The sequence below is a fragment of the Lepisosteus platostomus genome, chromosome 6 (assembly GCF_059453375.1).
Source record: "Lepisosteus platostomus isolate fLepPlt1 chromosome 6, fLepPlt1.hap1, whole genome shotgun sequence".
Lineage (NCBI taxonomy): Eukaryota > Metazoa > Chordata > Actinopteri > Semionotiformes > Lepisosteidae > Lepisosteus > Lepisosteus platostomus.
The window spans coordinates 36,220,693-36,244,474 of NC_142616.1; the positions used below are offsets into that span (position 1 = coordinate 36,220,693).

At 38.6% G+C, this 23,782-nt stretch overlaps 1 protein-coding gene across 1 annotated transcript in view; it reads left to right on the plus strand.

The window, feature by feature from the left end:
* Nucleotides 1-5,798: 5,798 nt before the first annotated feature.
* The window catches only part of LOC148661635 (fibroblast growth factor 8), a 29,401-nt gene continuing 11,417 nt past the window's right edge, over nt 5,799-23,782 (plus strand). Inside the window, exon 1 of the mRNA XM_088635658.1 lies at nt 5,799-23,722. Coding sequence (XP_088491784.1) covers nt 23,691-23,722 — 32 coding nt within the window. The 5' untranslated portion in view covers nt 5,799-23,690. The remainder of the gene's footprint in view (nt 23,723-23,782) is intronic.

A 23,782-nucleotide genomic window follows, 5' to 3' on the forward strand; every position in this document is an offset into this window, starting at 1 on the left:
GAGGAAGGTGAGCAAGTAAAAAGAAACCACAAGAATCACCTACAATGAATGGATTTAATCTCTTTAAGTTAAACATAAAACCTACAATGAAAGGTTTGGGGCTCCCAAGTGGCCTGACCACTAAGAGTGCCTGTTCAGAGTGTAAGCTGAACGTCCTAGTCCACACATCCCTGGGCTTTGTTATTACCTGAGAGTGACTTTTACTTCCCTAGCTGTGACATGTGATTGGAGTATCTATGACTCACTCACAAAGCAGTGGCCTCTGAGACTGACTTGGACACTTATGAGCTTGCAATTACATCAGTCACTCCTCCAGTCAGTACTGACTCTCCTGCAAGATGTCATGGAGCTCCCGGAATAGGAATTGGTGCCTGGCTCAATAGCCAGAGCGTGTGCAGGGCACTCTTTTCCTTTTGTATTGGTTCCGGGGTTGTAGTAGTGAGCGAAGACGACTATTAGGCAATTTCAAATTAGGAGGGTTTAAAATAAAAATTGATGGATTTTTCATATATTTAAAAAACGCAATTGTAAACTGCCAGTAAAATCTGTTTTTTGTGAACCCATTTTTATTAAATGTTTTCTTCTAATTCTGAAAAAAAAAACACATTTCCCCCACCCCCACACTACTCTGATATACCTCTGTGAGCACTTAGTCTACTAAGAAAACCCTGAAATGAAGTCAGATAGTTACTACAGATTACCGTGCAACATGGATTAGACCATGTCAGCACCAACCACCAGGTCTTCATGCCTCCACTCCCCAGGGTAACATGAATCTACGCTCCAGAGGGCTCCAAATAAATAATGTCAAGACAACAAGGAATCCTGAGATGATGTTCCATCTAACTTAATTGACTCATCTGAGGTGTTCTTCATCATCAACGTTATTTGTTCCTCTCTGTACATTCATAAAACGTAAACTACACATCTACAGTATTAGTATTGCTTAAAACAAAACCTGGTTTACCTTTCAGAAGATCTAAGAATTTTTTCTGAATAAAGAAGGGAAAACATTGTTTGGAAGAGTTGAACAATGTGAAATGGCTAACCTTTTTGAAAAGCTGTGTATATGTCTGACATATTCTTTAAAAAAAGTTATTAAAGAAGCATACAATACAAAGAGTGATTTTAGAGGTTTCAAACTATAAGAGGGGTTATATAATTAAATCTGGACTGAAACACAAAGTCTAGGAACAGAAGTCAAAGCCTGAATATTCAGTGTGGATGTCCCATTTTACCAATGACAAGAAATATAAACTGTAGTATAAACCCTTTTTGGCAGCTGGAGTCTGTTTTTCTGTGGTCTGTCATGTAATAATAAATGTGGCATTGAACACTGATTTATCTGTGTGTTCTCGGTGAACTTACAGTTTGTGTGCGGTACACCTACTGTTGTTATTGGAGAGCGGTCGATTTATACCCCCTGTAGACTGAAAGATATTTGTACTCTCAGTAGACATCAAGATGTGCATGAATTAAAAACAAATGGAGACATCCTTTCCATAATCTTTTATTTAGAATTATCCTGCCTGAGTAGGCGCTAAAATCTTCTTTACATCATCCTCATTATTCAACATTGTTCAGAAATAAGATTTCCTTAGGAGTTTATTACCATATTATCTTAGATTTTTTCCTCATTTTTTTTTTCCTCATGGCAGTCTGTGATGCCTTTCTTTCCTAGTCAGGCACTTTAGCCTTTCAGTGCTCTGGTAGTAGCACATCACTTGACCTCCTCAGCCCTGCTGTGCACACTGCTGAGAAATCAGAACCATCTCCTTACCGACATCAGCTCTCAATGGGATGCTGACTTGCAGAAGTGATTCCCTGCAGATTAATTTGTTCCAGAAGGTAGGGGAGGGGGGTGGGTATCTCTGTACCGCATTAGCTGCAGAAAGTTACAAATCTTATTTTACAGGTGGGAATTTTGCCCTGTGTGTTGGATCCCACAAAACCACACCCACACAAAAATATATATGACAGGAAGGTAAGCTTGCCATGTTTGTCAGTGCAAAGTGCAATCAGAAATCTGTGACCGGACACAATGAAAAACAGGCCATGATTTTTAAAAAATTACAAGATGTTGCTGAAGTGCACTGCTCTTCCAACTGGCCTGAGCCCCAAGCATTGAGGCAGGGAATGAAAATGAAAGCCAAAAGCTGACATAACCCGAGTGAAAAAAGCAGTATAATTAGAACATACTTTTAAAATTTGGAAGGAGAAAAAGTGTGAAAAACACGTTTTCTTTTATTCCATTAAAGCCCCCCAATACAATAATTATCAAGGCGAGAAATTAAATTTATTGTGTAGAACTCTTAGGACGTTGAATTTCTAGTTTTGAAAGTTTCTGATTCAAGAATGAAATGCCTAGGTATTTTCATAATTTTACATGGACCACTGTTGGCAGTCAAAGGCATTGTTGGCAGTTTTGTATACTTAAGTATTTTAAATATTTTGTAGAAAACTTAAAAGTGTTTCTAAATTGATGAAATTCCATTACTAAACAGTTCTTCTTTAATCTGTTTTCCTCATTTATCTGAAACGGATTTAAAAGTTTCTTTTTTGTTATTTCAGTATGAGCACAGGATTTTATGATGGGTCGTCTTCAGTAAACAAAAAATCAAAGTGTGTGTGGGGGGGAGGGAGGGAGAGTACTAACCAGCATGTCTAACCTGCAGCCAATGTTGTTGCACACAGTATGGAAAAATAATTAGCTTGCTCTTTGAAGAGCACTACATAAACACAACAGCTCTCAATGCACTGCTTTTCTCTTTTCAACTTTCCTTTTCCTCCAAATTCCAGCTAGGCCTGCTCCTTCTCTGCTTTTTCACTTGATTTCCCCCTCTTTTGCTTGCTCTCTCTATATCCCTTCTCCCTTTGAATTTCTGCTCAAGGGGGGTGTTGGAGTCCCAGGCCGATGTCTGTTTTTAAACACGTGCCCATGCCTAGGGACCAACTGTTAAAGTGTTTGAGCTGTTCCAAATATCCATTTTGTGTCTCTGCCAATAACCTCTTTAAAGGAATCTAGTTTACCATGGTATTTTCTCCATGCTTGTTGTTTTTCCACTGTATTTGTTTTTCAGAACGGTGTCCCCATGGTAATGTTTCAGAAAAACTGTTGTGTTACTGATTTCTAAACAGTATGACCAGCACAAATAGCTGAAACAGTATGTTAACTTTTCTTGTACTAGAGTATCACATTTTGCCTCTTGACTTCTTGTATGAGGCAAGATCAAGGCACACAGACCTAGGGATTTTTCTCCTGTTGGTGATGTCATACTTGCAGAGGCACGTCTGCTATTCCATTTATTGCTATTGCTCTGCTGCTTTACCAAATGGAAACAGTTTTGTTTTTTTAGAAGCTGCTGGGGGCTCTGTGGGTGGTGAGACCCCTTATTGTGCAGAACAATTCAATTACAATTCAGATTTTTTTGGCGACATTCAAATTTGAGACAGACAGAGAGAGAATTACGCGCCACACTAGAACAGACTGTGGCTGGGCAAAGACATTAGCTATGCATGCTATGCAGTATATATGCATGCTATGCGGTACACACTAACTAAAGCTGAAAAGCCCAGTGGACAACAGCCTTATGGTCTATGAAATTTAAGTATTAAAATATCCACTTTAAGCACGATACTTACTTAAGCCGTTCTACAGGTCTGCAAGCAAAGTGATTTCTGTCCAGTGTTGGGGCTTATATTTTAATGCTATATTACTCATTGATGTGATCTACAACTTTTAAATTAGAATGTGTACTTGTGTACGACGAGTACCAGGTGGGTGCTGCACATTGGTAGTGGTGGAGGGGATCCCCATTACCTGTAAAGCGCTTTGAGTGGAGTGTCCAGAAAAGCGCTATATAAGTGCAAATAATAATTATTATTATAATGTTTTTTATTGCTGAGATCACAGTTTTTGTTTTTCCTGTTGATATCTATCATTTCTGACTTAGTAATGATGTGTTTTGTTGTGAAACCATGGTAATCAATTTGTTGGACCACATAGTTGTTATCAATATTGAAAATGTAATTTTAGAAAGTTGATTTACCATGATACACAGCTATTTTCCTCTGGACCTATCTTTACAATTATTAACTGTCTTATGTTGCTCTGAGTAGTTTCAAGTTCTGTTAGATAAGCAATATCATGCAGAAGAAATTAGACTTTTTATATCTACTGAGTAATATATCAGAGTGATGAGATTTGCAAAACAACATTCCTCAAGTATGATTAACTAAGAACCTCCAAAGTTTCAAGGAATCCAGTTGAATTACAGAAGCTGTTGAATTTGTGTTACCTGCATCTCCAGTATTTCCTTCTTTTGGTTTAGGAGCATTTGGGTGTGATGGGTGTTATGCTTCAACATATATCTCTACATCTGCATAAATATATCTCTACTGCATAAAAGATACTCTTGATTCTCTTTTCTTCTGAGCAGTTGGGCAGCTGAAATCTTCAAGAGCAGTGGACTCATATGTGTTCACTTATAAACGTAGAAGTATAGAGCACATTTATCTGAAATTGATATGCAGCAAGGAATGGAAGGAGGTTATAGTCCAGTTCACCTGTAAATGCTGTACGGGATCCCTCCTTCTAAAATATTTTTAAAATGGTGGTCATCTAGAAAAAAAGAAAATCAGTGACGTTTGATAACATATTTGTTTTTAATTGCCTCTTTCATTTTTCAATATTTCAAAAGAAATATTAACCTCATGTATTTGATAATAAGGCTGTCTTGGACCCTCGATTTAAATGCCAATCCTTGTCTGCTTTCCTCTCCAACGCATTGCCAACATGACACATAGAAGGCATGCCACAGAAAAATTGGCATTGCTTTTCAGAATTCAAGCATGTAACAGTGTTTAGAGCATTCTGGTATTACTGTGAATAGTTACAAGGTTGTTTGGCCCACAACATAAAGTGGCAAGTAGTTTCCAACCTGGCGGGAACCTGGAACATTCTTGTACAAGCAACCTTGGGAGGGATATCAGCAAATGGAACTTTAAATAAGGCTTCCAAAACAGTCAATCCATTTGTCTGCTCAGCTTAGTGTGTGGACATTTTACTTGGTCTCAGGCTTGTTTGAAGTTATGGGTGAATTCTCACCGGCACTGAAGGACCCTCTCACCAGCTATTTTCTGACATTGATAAAGATGCATGGTGGGCATGTTTGTTTATTCAGTTCCTTGAAGTGTTTTTCTCCAGAAACCTAGCTATGGAAGTACGTTGAACACAGACACCAAGGATATGGTGTCTCATTGAAACTGGATATGTGTAGAGCAAAAAAAAGGCTTATTTCTTGTGCGGCGACTCCCTTTTGTCCAGTGCAGGCTGTTCGCTTGGTGGACATATAAACACGGTCTGGTTCACTCTGAGTCTGTCGGTGTTCTTGTTCACATTTGGTTCCCTCCCTCACTCCCAGCTTCGCGCTGCTGTCTTGGCACCAGGGGCTGTTCTCCGCGTCCTGTGGGGCAGAGATTAAAAAGACAAGATTTAAACGGGCCAGGGGATAGGGCTGCAAAATGCATTGGACCATGCCTGACATGGCACAAAAGAAAAAAGGGTAGAGATGGAGCGCGAAAGGCATGAGGGGAAAAACATACATCCCATTACTAGAAATGACGTCTGCTTTTATTGACTTTGTTAAAGCATTTTCAATGCTACTTCCTATGTGTTTACAAGATAGTAAATCACGCCCTAACCAGGAGGCAAGTGGTATAAAAGCTAGGAGAAGAATTCGAATCAAAGGGAAAGAGATGGTTTTCCACTAGTAGGATTTTTTTTACTGGGGTGTTTCATTAAGAGAGCCCAGAGAAGGCTCCCCAGTCAGGAACAGTGAGTTTTGAAGGTGCTGTTTAGGAGCAGTTGCGCCAGTTTTGTTGCTTCAAAGCATTGAATGATATTCAGCTCTGCTGGTAACACAACCAGTTACAGAGATATTCCAGCTCAGATCCAGTGTTTTGTATATACTTGAAATGAAACGGGTTTAAAACCCCACTTTGAGTAGATACAAGAAGCTTCTGATGAACGAAAAGGTCACCTCTGATAATAAAACATATAACTACCATTTGGCGGAAGGTCTAAATTTTGGTTCAATCCAGACAACTCTAAGGACCCTTACTTAAATGAACATTTCAATGTCAGCTGTTAAGATTACAGTGTCTCTCTCTTTGTTCTTATTTTCTCTTGCTTTATGTATTTGCATTATGAGCTTTTGTATGTTTCCTATGGTGTGTTCTATATGAGTGTCAGATGGTGTTTCTGAAAGCTGATTCCCAAAGCTGAAGGAGAGGAAATGCCACATGGAATTCTATCAGTCGTGCACCATCTGTAGTTTATAACGATTCCTCAATGTTCACTTGACAAACCACATTCATTGACTGTTGAGATGGTTTCAGAGTGGTAAACAATCTGTATAATCTGGATCAGTGGTAGTCCATTCTGATACAAAAGGGGGTGAAAATGTACCAAGACAGTTTGATTGTTAAATGAAAGGTGTCCTGATTAGCCCATTCTTCTGAAAATGGTACAAAGGTGCCCTCTGATGTACCGGCTGTAAAGCTGTTCACGTCTGGTCCAAATGCACGGAAATATTTGTGGAGCAGAAAAGCAGAAGAATTTATGTGCTGGGAAAAGGAAAGGCTAGGAATAAAATGGAACTTTGCTTTCCTGTTGTCTCTCACTCTCCTCATCCATTTCCAGCACATCCTTAATCGCACCACTAAAGCCCTTTGTAAAATCCGGTCCAGTCCCTTTCCAGCGACAAGTTGCACAGAGGATCTCTACACAGAGTTCACTTCAGTCATGAGGATAAACATCATGCAGACTTTTCCACATGTTAAATGGAGTTGACTCTTTTTTTTCATTCTGTTTGTCTGTTTTTTTCTTTCGCTCACTTGAAATGAGTAGAAGACCCAGTGGGTGTCAAAAACTGGCAGGATATATATGTTTGGCAGGTATCAGTATCCAGTAGATTCTCCCCATTTATTGCAGACCAGGAGAAGAAGGAAATCATTCTATAAAATACTCTTCCATACATTTTGTATATTTTCCATGTTTGAATTTTAGATTTTTAAATGTAGTTATTTTTGTAATATCCCCACAGTTAGGCTTGTCATTCAGAAGCTCAAGTTTTTTTTTCCTCCCCTTATACAATAATGAAGAATTCTACCTCTCAGAATTAAAAAAGTAATTAAGAATTGAAACTCTAAATTAAGTCTGAAGGTGGACTCAACCCAAGATATAGATCCCTGGCTATCTAACAGTAATGCTAATAATAGGAATTTAGTTATGATGATACAGGAAGCATTGACAAATCATTCCATTGTATGTTAAAGTATAAACATGATAGTTTCTCAATAAATCCACTACAGACAGCACAGTCATTGCCTATTTAAATGTTCACAGCTATGTATGTTTTTTATTAGTAAAGAAAGGAGGATGTTCTAAAATTAATTTTATATACCATCCATCCCTCCATCCATTTTCCAGCCACTTTATCCAGTTCAGGGTCTTGGGGGAGCAGGAGACTATCCCAGCAAGCAATGGGTGCAAGGCAGGATACACCCTGGACAGGATACCTGTCCATTGCCGGGCATGCAGAGACACAGAGCAAACTGGAGCACCAGGAGGAAACCCATGCAAACACGAGGTGCAGCAACATAACTGAAACATACAAACTCCACACAGATAGCACCCAAAGTCTCCAATTGAACCCTACCACTGTGCTATGGTGCCACCCCTAATTTCATACCAAGTTAAACAAATGATTAAAATAATGGTGGTGTTTATATATTGTTTTTATTGTGATTTCCTATAAAGACTAAAATCTGAGTCTTTATGGAGATACCCATTGTTGTGTGGACATACAGTAATTCAAAAAGGTATAATCTTGCATAATTATGGTGTAAATAGTAGCCTGTAATAAATATGTCTGTGTGGCAGAATGAATACTGAAAGTTCAGCATCAGGCTAGTAGTGGGAAATTATGGTCACTTACTGAGATGTGACCAAGTCTATTTAGTGGCCTAGTTCAAATCTGGAAGCTTCATGACATATGCTAAATTACATTTTGGCCTGTTGTCCAGGAGACAGTTGACCAATTTTAGCTGAAATTCCCTCAAACATAAGAAAACAAACCTTTCCCATACCATGACTGAAAGACTCCATATTTGGCATGGTAATTTGGCAGACCACCAGGCTTTAATCATGCTAACAATGCTTTTACCATCTGCTTTTAACTGCACTTTAATATACTTTTCTGTACTTCACCATGCTTCCCCTTAACAGTGCTTTACTACAGTTAGCTTTGGTTTTATTGCGGAATGTAGCTTTTACGAGGACGGTTGTCATAGGACAGGCCAGAGCACATAAAGTGTGTTTGCCTGTACTACCACATTGGTTCTGTTCAAGTTTTCAAGCTCTTCACTTAAGAAGCTCAAATATCCTAATTTTAGAACCTCCACATTTTATGCTTATGATTGTTTGGCAATCATGTATGATTCTTGTGGGACAGCAGAACACTTCCAATAGATTGAATAAGCAGTGTTTGCTGTAGAGTACAGTATATGCAAAATGGTCAGTTAGTGAGGATCCAGTATTCCCTCACATAAGACTTTTTTAAAGAATAGAGCAAGATGGTTATGTGAATCCACAGAAAAATACAAACATCCTTGTCTCAATTTTAACTACAAAAATGTAAAATATTAAGTTACATATTTTTGTTGCTTCTCTGCTAAAATGTTTCTACCATTGGTGATAATGATGTGAGTGTTTGGGAAATAATTTGTGTTGCAGGTTTTATATATAGATGTTTGTATGCTTATCACATCACGTATATGCATCTTCAAAACTGTAATGCCTAAAGGCATAAGAAATAGATTAGCCACATACATTCAGTGTCCTCATATGCCTTTTATATACCTGAACAGGTACAGAAATGCTTCAGTTCTACGTTTCCCACACCGCATTTCCTCCATGCCTATTTTTCTTTCGCTTTAAAAGAGAACATCACTTAAGCACTTGTTTTTGATAAAGTGTTGTCAGAAGCTTTTTATATTCCCTTTCCCAAAACAGTTTGTGAGCAGTTGAGCAGTTTGTGACTGCAAAAACAATTAAACTGACAGTTACATTTCCACATGTACACATGTAAAAGATGTAGACTGGAGAAAGTCTTTATATGTGTGAAATGAAAGTGCATGGAATCTACAGAGCAATATTAATTTATATAAAACACTATATAATGCTGATTAATATGTCCAACCTTTGTGACTGATTTACCCGTACTACTCACAAATACTTTATCCCAAGGGTCTAATAGCCCAAATTTCTCTACTGCTCCTTAAAATACTATTCTGACATGCTAAGAGCTCACATCTGAGCCAGTTTCACACACTGAGGGATATCTTTACTTAGTCCTATGAGGCTGAGTCCAGGCTGTTACATTATTATTGTGCTAATACTTATTGTGCTTGTTACTAACTCTTTTGTTTGTTTAAGGTTATCTAGGTGTTTATAACTGAAATTATGTATAGCAACTGCATTATCATAACATACAAAATATTGGTATAAACAGCAGAGAGGGTCACAGAATATATTTAGATATTTCTTGCTAATTTGTGTCTAAAAAAATAACATACAAAATCATGTTTAGGTGTGAGATAGAATATTCCATATACACAGTTATAGTATCCAATAGCACAAGGTGCAAAAACAGATTTAATCAGGATGACTTACATATTAGTAAAAATGAATTAACTTGTTTCTGCCCCTCCTCCACCCATAAATCCATATTCTTCTTTCCCACCACTCTAATCTCTACCTTTCCACTCCAAGTCATACAAGTGCCCCCTCTTTTCATATGGCACTGTGTGTTTTTTAAAGTTCTGCGTTAGCCTGAGGAATAATACCTCTGTAAATTGAGTCTGTTCTTAGCTGTTTCAGACATTCAGTCACTCCTCTTCTAAGAAATAGTGAACACTTGCTTGCCAAAGATTTTACAGCCTGTACTGATGTTGTCTTTGCACCGTGCTGACTTTACGGATTGTATTAGCACAGTCAAATGGGAAAAACAGCCCAGACCACAGCAACCTGGAATAGAAAATCCTAAAAACCGGGCAGCACTTGGAGTGATTTCAATCCAGAGGTATTCTGCAACTGGACAGCAGGCCTCAGTCTGACATGATCATGAAAATAGATGGATGTCTATGTAGATAGATGGATGTATAGCTATGTGTTTCCTGCATCCTGGCCACCAGCATAATTTTGTAATGCAAGACTCCACTGTTGGGAGTCCATACTTTGCTGCCTTCTGGCTGTAGTATACCTCTGTGTTTTAAATGTAATTTTAATTGCAGCAGAACCAGGAATAATTATTCCAAGAACACCCATTTGTCCTTAGATCTACACATACTGAACACAGACTGATGGTAGATCAATACAGAAGTAATACCAGGCCTCCACATGGATGGAAAGAGGGGGCATTACATAGGGTTAAGTAGCAAGCCTTCACTTTCACAGACTGAAAAATAATAGACAAAACTTTCTCCTTTGTTCTCTGTACAGTGCATTCTAAATGAGGGCTTCTACAGAACATGGTCCATGTCCATCATGTTACAAAATATATAGTTTTTACTTCTATTGCAACAAAGAGGGGTCAGATCACTAGCCTATCATAGAACCCGTGTAATTTAATCACTCCCACAATCATTTCTGCTTCTCTAGATTTTAGCTGATACCTGGACTTTAAAGTTACCAGTATGGTGAGGGCACAGTTACCCCTCACATAAAGAGTGTTTTATTTGCCTTGTTTTCCTGATTTTATTTTGTGCTGACTAACGTTGGCAGGAAAATAGCCTGTTTGAAACCTGTTTAATCAGATGGTAATGCCAGGAAAGTCTGCTTGTAGCGTGCTGTCGCTTTACAGTGTGAAAACCTGCGGACTCTGCCAGTTAAGCCTCATGTCAGCAAAAGATCTGTTGGGGACACTTGGGCACAGTCACATTCCTCGTCTCTAAAAGCCCTTCTTAAGCGAAAATAGCTCTGGCTTAAAACCAGACAAGAGGGCTTCACTGAGAAGTTAAGCTAAAGTTGTCACCAGATGGTTTCGCAACACCATTCCATTTCAACCATGTGAGCTCCTAGATTTCTTCCACTCCCTCTGTGGGAGTACACTCACCCAAGAGCTCCTTACCTCATGCATCTTCTTTTATCAGCTGCTGTTTTGGCAATACAAAGAGGTGAATGTCACCAACCATCTTAGCTTTTTTATCCAAATTCATCACTAGCTGGTCTTTCACCTTTTGCAGGACATTTCCAGGTGGAAATCTTGTACTGCTCAGTGGTCTGGTCTGTGCTGGATCAGTTTTCTACCTCCCATGTCTGGCCAGAGTTCTCCGCCACTCGGCTAGAGACCGTTTCTCACTGTCCTCCCTTGGAGGGGTACAGCTCCTGCGTATTGTTCGCTTCACCCCACCCCCACGTCGGTCTCTACAGTACTGCAGGTCCTGGACATCATACAATTAATCTAAGTCTTTTTTTAAAACCACAGGACAGGCCCCTGCTAGAAATCAGCCTAGTAGTTTCGCCAGATTTTTTTTTTCCATAGCTTTGAGGCTCTTAATTGATAACCTTAAAAATATGATGATATTCTTGAGTAATTGTAGCAGACACGAATATATTTCACGCCTACGTCCAAACTAGTAACTATAAAGTTTGGCTCACAGTTTCCCCTACCTATTAGTTCTCAGGTGAAATTCCAGTTTCATTTCCCCTTTTCTTTTTTTTGGGAGGTTTTGTTTTTGCCAAGTGCCTGAATTTGACATCACAGCAAAGAACACAAGACATTCTTTACCTTGCTTCGTGATGACTTAAGTTATGTTAACAGGATTGTATAAACTCTTGTAAATCTGTTCTCTAACAGATTAAAAAAACATGCTAAAGTCATTGTGAAATATCATAAAAACAATAAGGAGTGTTAAGCATTAGCTCTGTTTTAGGTAAAAGAGTCTTAATGTACATTTTGAACCAATATTTGGTGAGTATCTAAAAACCAAGAAGTTGTTCTTGGGATGTGCTACCATTCTCATTTTATAGTTGTTTTCAGTATGAATCATAAAGAATGAGAATATACTGTACATCCTGAGAGAATTCACTTGCATTTACAATGTCCTTTTAATTCATTATTTTCTTGATTGTGGCATCATTTTTTATATAGCATCAGCAGTACACTTGCATGACTCTTCAATTAAACAGAAACTCACAAAGGTGTTTCTAGTGGAAGTTTATACAAAGTAATGCAGGCCGTCTTTACACAAATTTTAGCTTACTGTTTCCTAAAAATGTGGAAATTGCCTAAAAAGAAAAACACATTTCGAAGTGCGGAAATGTGTCAGTCTGTTGTGACTTTATAAATAAGCTGGAAGGATGCACTGACTTGACAGTGTAACCCCTCACCTCAGGTCAGTGGGTGCGGTGTAGGCATCTCAGGCTGTGTCTGTCTGTGCGGTTGGTTGTGTGGAAACCCACAGGAGTCAGGTGGCAGCACAGGCCTTGTTCACTGGATAACTGTGGCCTTCAACTCCTGACAGGCATGACAGCCTCCTAATGGCCACCCAGAAGCCAGCGTTAACCTCAGCAGGCCTGACATATCCCATTTCCAGAGCCGGGCCTGCCACATTCAAGCCCATTTCAGACATTTCATTTTTCTTCTTTACGCTAACATCTTGTGGTGAAGCACCCTGAGCTTTTTTTACAGTTTAAAAAGTCTGTCAAAAATAACAATTATAATACAAATGTAGTGAACTAAATTAATTATAATGGGAATTAAATAAAATAATAAGGATTACAGAAGTAGAAGAAACAGTACTCTTTGAAGTACTATAATCCATGATGGTATTTTTATATGTTGTTTTGAATTTGAATAAATAAGCCTATTTTTTGCAAAACTTGTTCAGGTTTGTATTAAAAAACGACCTTTTTATCCTCATGCAATTAAACAACCCTTGAAATTACAAACAAAATAAAGCGTAAATTTAATTCAAGACATTCAGTCCCTCATTGGACTGCTGTTAGTTTTACAACCTCATAAATGAGAGAATGTTTTCGTCACAAGTTGTAATCGCAAATTGGACAATTTTACATTGCGTACAATGGCAGGCAGAGAGATGGTCAATGCTAAAACCATATTGAATTACTCGTTCATATGGGATACTTATTACTTACATGTGTTTCAATCATAAAAACGAACACCATCTCAGCATTAACCCAATGGGGCTGTGAAACTACCACAGGTTTGTAATTAGGGAATAGGATTATGCATCTACATCTACAGGTTTTTATAAGTGTATTCCAGGTGGAGTCCTTTTCCATATGGATAGGATTTTAAAAAACCTATAATGAGCTCAGTAATTGAGGGTCATTTTGACATAGCAGTGGAGAGACAACCAGACAGGGTGATGTGCTGTACACCTGCTATGAGGCCAGCCTTCTCAAAACATGTTGTTTAATTCTTGACATGCTGACTACAACTATGGTGTATTTCTGAATCATTTTATTTTCTAACAATAGAAAGACAGATTCTGGTATATGCTTATCAATGTCTTACCCATAAAAATAAATATCTGTATTTATATCAATTTCCATATTTTAAAAAGACCTTCAGAAAAATGCTTTGCAACCTTTGACACATACATTTGTAATTCAGAGTAATCACTGAATTTTGTAATGCTGTAAAACTAGAATGATACTTTTTATATGTAAACACATTCTTTTTATTATGCAGAAACATTTTAATGTTGGAGGTGTGTAAAAGTTTAACGGCCTAAGAGGCAATCTGGAAATAAAATTGTACAAGGATTTTATGAAGAAAAAAAACTTTCCTGTGCTAATGCCTTGAAAGAAATGTGTCAGTGGTCGGGAAATTGTCAATTAATATTTTTTTAATGCTAGATACTGGGTGTGAATAGAAATCACACTGAGAAACTGCCCATGAGACCCTCAATCCTCTACATTTCCATCTGATACCATACTATATGCTGGTTTAAGGAATTGGAAGCAATTACTACACAAGGACAATATTTTAAAAATGTTTAAATTTTTTCTGCTCCAGACTGTTTTAGTATCATATAAAGCTTCCACAGCACTCCATGTGGGACTAAAAGTGGGACTGAAACCAATCCACCAGAAATCACTAAATGAACTAGGTCTGTCGAGTGGATTCTCAGGACAATATAGTAAAGGATATCACGTGAAATTTAAAATACTGGGCACATGAGATGTTTACTCAAGGGCGGACTGAAAAGCCATGCGGAACGGGGTAAAGCAGTTTCTTTTACTACTGAAAAGACCCGGCTCTTCGTCACTCTAGATGTTACAATTCACTAAATGGTCACCAGCAAATCATTTTCCATAATCTTGTCTTAAAGAAGCAAGCAGCTCTGAAATATTTTATTTTCTGGACAGGTTGGGATGTACGGTATCTTGAGCTCTTCTTCAGATGGGGTTTCCCAGTATTCCTGCTGGACGCAATTAGCTTAGGTCCCTTGAGCCTTGCCCCCCCCACAAGGCCTTTAAAAAGGTTTGTAAAGGTTTGAAACTTTTCCGTCATGAATTTTCAGACAATCTCCTCTGCCTCTACCACCTGTAACCAGTGTTAAAGATCAATGTCAAAAATGATCACCAGTGGCATTGTGTCTTCGAAACTGCAGCAGCATAAGGCTGTGAGAAGGAGAAGATAAACTGAAAACAGCCTTTGAATGACAGAGAGCCTCTGTGGAATTATTCTTGGAACATCTCATATTTTTCCCTCCAAATTTCTTTCACTGATGTTTCCTCTGCTTCTGCCTCTGCCTAATCAGAGTCTGACCCTGAGTAATGTCAGTTTCATCAGTAACGTATCGGTGCAGAGATAGACAACTGCCAGAGATAAATGTGAGTTTTTATCTTTTTTTTACAAAACATGCACATTGTAAAAGGCAGATTTTTCCAACTCTTCCATTTTAATTAGATCATTGTAATTGAACTGATTGTGGAAGAGTCTCACAGAGCTCTTTTTTCCTTATGAGTATCAGTAAAAGGGTGAAGATAAACAGTACCTAGGGAATTCTCATATTATTTCCGCAGTTGCTTGTTACAAGACCTATGACCGTAAGTAGGATTTTCAGTAAAATGGTAATAATCATCTAGTTTAGAAGCTGACTTTTTTCATATTTTAGTCAGTTATCGATGTAAGATTTGGCTGGTAAAAATAAGTTTGATTATTATTAAGGGGTATTTATTATGATTTTTATTAAGTGACAGTTCTCAGGATATGAAATGAAAGAACCTTAGTTTTAGTTTAAAAACATAAGAATATTAAAATAATTACAAGAAGGAGTTGAGTGTCACCTTCATCAACATGGCTGGTTAATGAGTTCTGTAATACCACAGACCTGATTGGATAACGGCTTCTCTTTTCGATTATACTATACAAAATCCTAAAAAATCTCTTTAGATTAATAGTGCATTTTTTGCTTTGTTTCTGTACTGTAACCTGCTAGGATACTTGTCACAACATATGGCCCTGCCTTGCATCAGATGTTGTAGACTGCTGTATCCTTTTTTTTCATAAATATTTTATGTGTGTCACTTAACGAAACGTGGATCAAACTGTGGTTTGAATATTTTGAGACTGATCAGTCTGCTGTGTCATTAGTAGCAGGCTGAAACCGACATTGACATGCCTTGTGCTTACCGTGCCCCCACTGAGGAGAGACAGCCCTCCTCCCTCAGTGTGTGTCCTGGTGACCTGACAGATCAGGCCTTCTGGAAGTGCAATCAGGCCCCGAAGGCAAGCAGTGGGCAGCCAGAGACCTGCAGCCCGGCACAGGGCCTGGCCTGCCCTCTCTTAACCCCCTCTGGATTGACATCCATCACAGCCTCACGCAGCAAGAGCCTACACCCTGCCTCTGTCCCCCTCTCTCCAGTAGGGTAGCCATACCCAGGCCTTTCCAGAATGAGCACTGTACTTGCTGTCTTCCTGAAAAAAGGTGCACTTTTAGATTATATAAAATCTGTCCTGATGACATCATCTGTCAAAATTAAAGCTAAAACTGGTAAACAAGGCTGCTTTCCACTATTAAAACCCTGGAGAAAACCTATGTTTGAAACATTTGCTTCCAGCTGGTTTCTTTCAGTTTGTCTGTTGAGCCTGACAAGACTCCACTACACAGAAACTAGATGTCAAAAATAAGCAGTACGTATGAAACCCAGACCTGACTTTAAAGCAGAGCTGGAGAAAAGAGCAGTCTAGGAGCCTGTCAACCAAGACACAAGGCTGTGTAGCGCTGGCCTGGAGTCAGGATTTGTACAGATGTATGTACAGTATATATAATGCAAGGTTGTGGGTATTGTTGTGTCGGAAGTGCCCGCTCTTTGTTGCCTATGTTTGCATGGATCTGTCATGCAGACTGTGTGGAGTGTGGGACTTCCATGGAATGGGGATTCAAAATAGTTTCTCTTTGGGGGGGGGGGGGGTCCACCTGGAATTGCCCCCTCCCTCGTCTAAACACACTACATTCCATTGGCTGAACAAGGAGGGGCTGCAGCCATAAAAGCACTGGTGGCATGTAGTGTGACATCTTGATCACATTTGTGTTGTCTTCACTTTCAGAACTGCACCTTGGCTCTATCAGCCGTGGTGTGGTGTTAATTTACCATGAAAACCCTGCACATAGTTTCTCCAGCGTCCAGCAGGACACCCGCTGGAGCTGATAGCAAAACTCCCCTGAAATGTTCAACAGTGAACGGAACTTGAAATGTTTCTCTTAGAAACCGGCTACTCTGAACTTTCCAGATACTTTCATTGTGCATAAAGGCTATTTTTTATCCACATTTCCTGTAACTCTTTACCATAAATCCTTTAAGATATTTTGAAATTACCAATAATTTCTCCTGACTTCGCAGTTGTTCTTTAGACAGTTAGGAAAGACTGATTTCATTCATTGGTGGAGGTTCCTAGTGTATGAAGTATGAAGTATGACAAAAAGTGTATGTGAAATGATACTTGACCTGCAGTCCACTGGTCTTCTGTTGTCATAGGACAAATGGAAAAATATTTTACCTAGAAATCTGTCTGCATTACGTTTTCTCATTTTAATGTTTTCTTGATTTTCTTTTTCATATCACGTCTAGCTTTTCCCAGGATACAGTTGATTGATAAGCTAACCCAATTAGATGTACTCATTTTACTCATCTTTTCTTCTCCATCTCCTAACAACATGGTCGGGTAGTTTTTTTCCATACTCTCACTACCCTTTACCCAGAGAGTTGTGGGAGTATGGAACAAACTACCCAGCCAGCCAGGCTAATGAAACGGATACTTTGGCGTTTTTCAAGAAACAGTTGGAAGAGATCCTTGGATCAATTAGCCACAAACTGCCAAAAGGACCAGATGGGTCGAATGGCCTCCTTTCAGTTGTAACTGTTCTTACAGTCTCACTTCAGCCGTATTTAGTTTTCCACGCCGATTCCACTCAAACACTGAAATGCGAAATGCCCTTATTTTGAGTGGTAGCCAATCCAAGGCCACCTAATTCTGAAGCCCTTGGTAAAATTAGTCTCCCATCTCCTTCCACCATGCCAGAGATACAGAGGAACTAATCGGCACCACATCATCTCCAGTTCTTACATTCCACGTGGCCAGGTGGCCTGCAGCAATTATTTTTGTTACCGGCTTTTGGTTTTCGGTCCGACAGCAAACTCTGACTTGTTTTTTAAGAGTTCTGACAGAACACGCCTGATTGTGAAACCATTCGCACTTTAACAGCCCATTTGATCTTAATGATGTCTGAAATCAGAAAGTTCTTGAACCAGCCGATGTGGGCGCTGGGGCAGAGGGGTTTTAATGGTTACCGAAGAGGTCCACAGGAATATCCCAGACTGTACATAGGAACTGTTGCCAAGTTTTTATTCTCCTTTCAGATTAGCTTTTAACCGAAATAAAATGAGTGAAACGCTTTAGACAAAGATGTTAAGGAGCTGGGGTTTTTTTTCCAGAGCATTCACTGTCATGGAGCTGAATCAATTGTGATTCAATCGAGCATCTCTTCATGATAGGCGCAGTTTCTGTGCAGTCTGTGGTTAGCACTGACATATCGTGAGGGTGGGAAATCTTCATTAGGGCTTATTTGCGCTGAGAATTGCTAGTGTTTGCTTCTGTTCGTTGTGTGTGAAAGTCTCTACCTCAGGAGCCCACCCCCACCCCCCGCACACCCACCTTTGAGTGCTTTATGTGCTGTGGGTCGAAAAGAAAACCCATTTCCCATGTTAGTCATCCTGGACAGGTTAGCCATGGAGCAGCAGAGCGGCTGCTTTTGGGGTTAATGGGGAGCCCGGCCCAGCCTCAGGCTATGCAGAAGTGCTCAGCCATGGAGCATGAGTGTTGACTTTTGAATGGGCCATTAATATCGGGCCACTTCAAGAGAGAGAGAGAGAAAAAAACGTACACATCAAAAAAACAAAACTGGGGCTTTAAAAGAAAGCAATTCTTGAAAGAGGAAGAAGAGGCCAATGTGTAGGCCTTGAGTCTTGTTTGATTTCGGGAATGCTTTCAGGACTTCCCAAGTGACTGGCAAATCCCCCTCCCCTACATACACCCTTTTTACCTCTCACTACTGTCATAAAATCAAAAGAACAAGGCCCTGTCACGGCCCTAACACTCCTCCCATCGAATGTGGTAGCAGTCAACATTGTGTGATGTGGGCCACCCACCTGTTTTTATAGAGAAAGGTAAAGGCACTACGTATATATGAACTACTTATTAAAAAGGCGTCGGGAGTGCATTTGTTTTTCTGATCTATGCATCCATTCTTAATCTGCTTTTCCTGACGCGGGGCCATGGTGTCTTTTGTGATGTTTTGTTTTAAAATATATATATATATTGGTCTAACGCGTTTGATATCTCAGGCTACAAAACTAGCACTCATCCATAACTGAAGCAAAATCATTTTAATTGACGAGTTACCGCTTATCGGATATTATCTAAACGTTTACGCAATAGGGATTACTTCTGCCCTCTGGCGGACAATCTTTATTACTGCGTTTCTCACGAGTGCCTCGTTTACATAAAGGAATTCTGATGACTAAGCAACTTCCCTTCACTGCATTATCATTGCTGTTTTGTTCACATCCCATTTTTTTTACATTTCTAATCAATTATCATGATAAATTTGTAAAAAGTGAAGACGTACTATTGTCAATGTATTCTCTGCTTTTCGCATTCAGAAGGTTAAAAAATATAAAAATTCCGTATGTTTGTCAATTAAAGATATAATAATGTATCCTGTACATATCAATATCTTAATTAGAACAAACATTAAATATGGCAATACGTAAACGTGTAAACTAAGTGTATTTGTACAAAGCTACTTTTTTAATTTGTATTGTGTTATTGTGCTATGTGAAATGCACATCTGTTAGTTATCCAAATAATTTCAAGCCACATTTAGGTTAGTTAGCGGCCTAGGGGCGGAGCAGCAGCTAGGTTAACAAAGTACGCGTGATCTAAAGGTTAATTTAATTACTTCTACATTACATGCTTTGCAGCTCTAGAGTTGAGCTCAAGAGCCAGCTTTCAGCATTACACACACCGCCCAAGATTTGTTTTTTTTTTTATGCATGGAAAGAATATAGCGTTGCAATTTATTAGCAGTATTATTTTTTTGTTTTAAAATGACCTTAAAGACATTTAAAAAGGGGAGCCTATGGCGTTGTTGAATTTGCTGTAATTATTTGCCTTTTCTGTCCCAGAAACTAAAGACGCGCAATTTGTATGATTTGTAAAATAAGGTTCTTCAAAACAATTTATAAAGTGTATTTTCAATCATGTTTTTTATAAAACGGTATCGGGGGAGGGGGAAGCTAGAATCAAAATGATGTGCAGTATTAAAACAAGGCTTTAGAATTGCTTTCATTGGTTTGTATTCATTACTCTTGGAGATAATAGTGAAAGTAAAATATCAAACTTATATTTTTTATTTGTGTTGGTGGGGAGTTGCACATCTGTTTCAGAGCTGATAAGAGTTTAGATTTCTTAAAATAATTCTAATTAAACTTAGCGGAGCTCTTTGCGTTTTCGTCTCCCGGAGGGGTATGTAGAAATTTTAATTTTATGATCCCTCTCATACCGTCATTCACGCTCTACAACGCTAGATGTATTTGCGCTTTTCATGTGTTCGCATAACCAGCTGAACAGCTGAAATCAGCAACAGTCACAAGTAACTCGGCAATGCCAGATAATAAAGATACAAGCCCTGTATTCTGTGCGAGAGAACGAAACTGGGAGTCCCAGTTTCCAGCCTTTCTTTACAAAGACGAGAAGAGATGGTACCTGCATGTTTGTCTTTCTTTGCAAATAGGTGTTTAATTAACTCGAGTACCTGCAAAGAGCAATTTGCATCTCGGGCATTGCAGTCTTTGGTATAATTGATTACCAGCGATCTGTCAAAAGTAGACTAACCGATGTCTTTCAATTTGAACACTCCGTCCTGAAGGACATTTAATGGGTGCTGAACGGTGCCAGCTTTAGTTGCTTTGGGGGTCAAAAATTACTTTTGTGGACCTTATAGGGTTGCGCTAAATTGACAGGCGTTCGTTACTTTTTTTCAGTCGGTGAAAAGATAGCTCTTCTCATTTAGGAAACAAAATGTTAATGGCAATAATAGGCTTTGATAAGATAAAGAAAAGATGGACAGCAGCGAACGAAGCAGGAGCTACACATCGCAGGTTTACAGTAAACTTCATCCCTGCCAATCAGCTAGGCACAAGAGTCTAGGAGAATAGGATCTTAAAAAGACGAACTGGCCGGTTCTCAGGTCTGTATGAAAGGTAGTGGTGTTTTGTTCTCCGAAGTTGGTCCGCGCGGGTTCAGCCTTTTCAATTTAAGGAAGCTAGAAATTATTACCTGTGTTCACACAGTAGAATAGAACGAAATTCGCTACATACAACATATCAAACTGAACGTGGCAAATCTAACTTTGAAAATATTGTTTATATAGGATTTTTTTTTCAAAAGAATATAATATTACTCATAAATCCTCTGGTAAGTGTAAGGTTTGAAGATCCTTGTTTAAAATAGCAAAATGTATATATGGTGCTGCTTTAATTGTAAAGGTCGTGGATTAAAAAAAAAACATTTGAGCATACTTAATGACGGAAGTTCAGCTGTGCTGAATTCTTATGCAAGATATAATTTCTCATTTTTGAAAAAGAAGTTGCAAAAATGGTTACAACCCCTCATAAATTCATATAAATATTGCGGTATAAGTATTCTTAATAAACGCATTTAAATTTAATCGGCTTAATCGTTGTTTTGGTAAGGCTACAATACTATTGGCTTCTGGTTTTACGAGAATAATAGATGTTAACGAGGGTAAAAAAGGCCGTTAAAAGCCACATCGCTCTGATTAAATCAACTTTGCAGCCCGTCATTTAGCTAGAGGAGTTATTAAACAAAACCGTCTGGGTTGGCTTGCAGTATTTAAAAAAAAAAACAGAACAATCATGGATACATTCATCATGACCTGAGCCATCATTTAAGAAGCAATGATAACTTTCCTTAATAAAATGGTAGTTTAAAGTTAATGTCGTTTTTCTTGAAAATTTAGAGTCTCTCAATGAAAAAAATTAAAAAGTTGCATAATGTATCTTAATTTACCCGTGGCCCTCATACAGCGTTTCATTTTCCTTGACGTGAAGCATATGAACGCTATCGAGTTATTGAACGACAAAGCTTCTTTTCTACTCTTTGCCTGTCCTATAGATATAGACAAGCTACAAATTTGGATAAGCCTTATCAATAGTGAGTGGTATGGAATTAAGTCCTGATTACGAAGTGTGAGAGTACTAGTGTCAAAGACACTAGATTACACTGGATGGAAACTTTATATAATTGGGGATTTAGAATTGGGTCCTTTTCCCCTTAATGTGTTTTTAATAACCGTTCTCCTTGGATTGTTCTGCGTTTCTCGTATCATTTTGGAGCTCCAGCAAGCGTCTTGGAAAATGTGAAAAGACGAGGCGAGAACAGGGCAATTTAAATAGTTGAGAATGTGATATTCCTGGGGAGGCGTGAGTGTTGTTGTTTTTTAAAGCTGTAACGTTTGTAATCCCTTTAATACGTCTCACACATTTCTTTGGTAACGTCACCCCAATACACAAGTCGGCTTTATCAAAGTGTTTCTGCATCAACTGTGCATCATTATTTTCTTTTAAAATTCATCAGACCTTCATAATTACATGTACTTTTCTTTTTTTGATACTTCAAACAAAAAAGCTTAAACTTGTCAAGTTTTAAAGTCAGCCATATAAGATAAGGCTCGAAACGTGCCTTTTTTCCCCAAAGTTTTCAAATTAGGCTACATTTTTTCACTCCCGTTTGGAAGATTTTCCATTATTTAGGCTTATAGTCAAATGTATCGCCGTCGTAAAAGATGTTATTTTATCTAGCGAACGTCCATCTAATCCCTCTGTCACACTCACAAAAAAGTGTATCTTTTCAGGTTTCATTCGAAAGCATTGCCTTTGTATTTTTTCGTTTTACCTACATGCGGATTTTTTTATTTTGGATATGTTATAGCTCCTCCCGTTTTCACTGAAGTGTTCGCTTTTGTGCAGGTGAAGGTATATTTTGATTGGGGGCAGCTATTGTTCTAGAGCGAAAGAAAAGGAGGCTGGTACCGAGGATCTTCCTACCATTTTAATCAGGGGTGCAGGCGTGAACAGGGGGTTGACATTGGAGACTGGAATGGGAGTAGAGGAGGGGATAGGGACTGGATAAGGACTCAGTCTAACACTGCTGCTCACAGAAGCAACATCACCCAGGGCTACTATTACCAAACGGGATTGCGAACTCTGCCACTACTGACCGACTTCAAGGAAAATCACTACAGGATCCTAACAAATTTTATCAGGACAGTAGAAAAAGAAGTGCTTCACCAAACAGAAACGCCTCGCCAAGGATTTTTCTCTGGGAAAGATTTTTTTTTCAGTGTGGTCGTGACACGTAAAATACAGTACTTACTGCAACTAACTCTGGGGAAATACATTGGAGGTTTTTATATATGCGTATTTATTTCTTTTGTACGCTCTTCTCTGCATTTTCGGCATCAAGCGTTTCGTCCAGCTCTGAAAGGTGCTTCTGGTGGCTACACGTTGTCCACGTTTTTTATTTATATATAATTTTAAATTATTGATATAAATTGACTTTGACGCTTTTGTGAACAATCAACGTCCCATTCTGTCAATGAATTAAACCTGTTAGGGGGGAGAGAGTATAACATTGGATGATCCTTGTCTTAAAACGGATTATTTCTCCGCTGTCTTCAAAGACATTGATTTGATAGATATTTTCTTTTTTCCTGTCACTCTTATCTTCTCAATTGTTCGTTTTTTGTGGGTTGCTGAAAATTATAATATTTCACCTTATTCTAACGCAAGGATTAAGAAGAAATAAAAATACTACGACAGTTGCAACTGGGCTGAACAGTATCTCCCTTCAGTTGTTTGTCAGATAAGAACCGCTATCTCCTGCAAAGGTACTGAGGGATTCTTGAACTATTTCAATTGCAGAAGGGGCAAATTTGTCATATTTTAAATAATCTTCAAGGACAATCAGGCCATTCATTTGTTTCTACTATTTCAAAACAACTTCAAAATGAGGATCATACCTTCAAGATTAAGCTACCTGTAAGTACATTTGCTTTATCCTTAATTTGTTTATAATGTTTCTGAAATGTTTTAAGTATT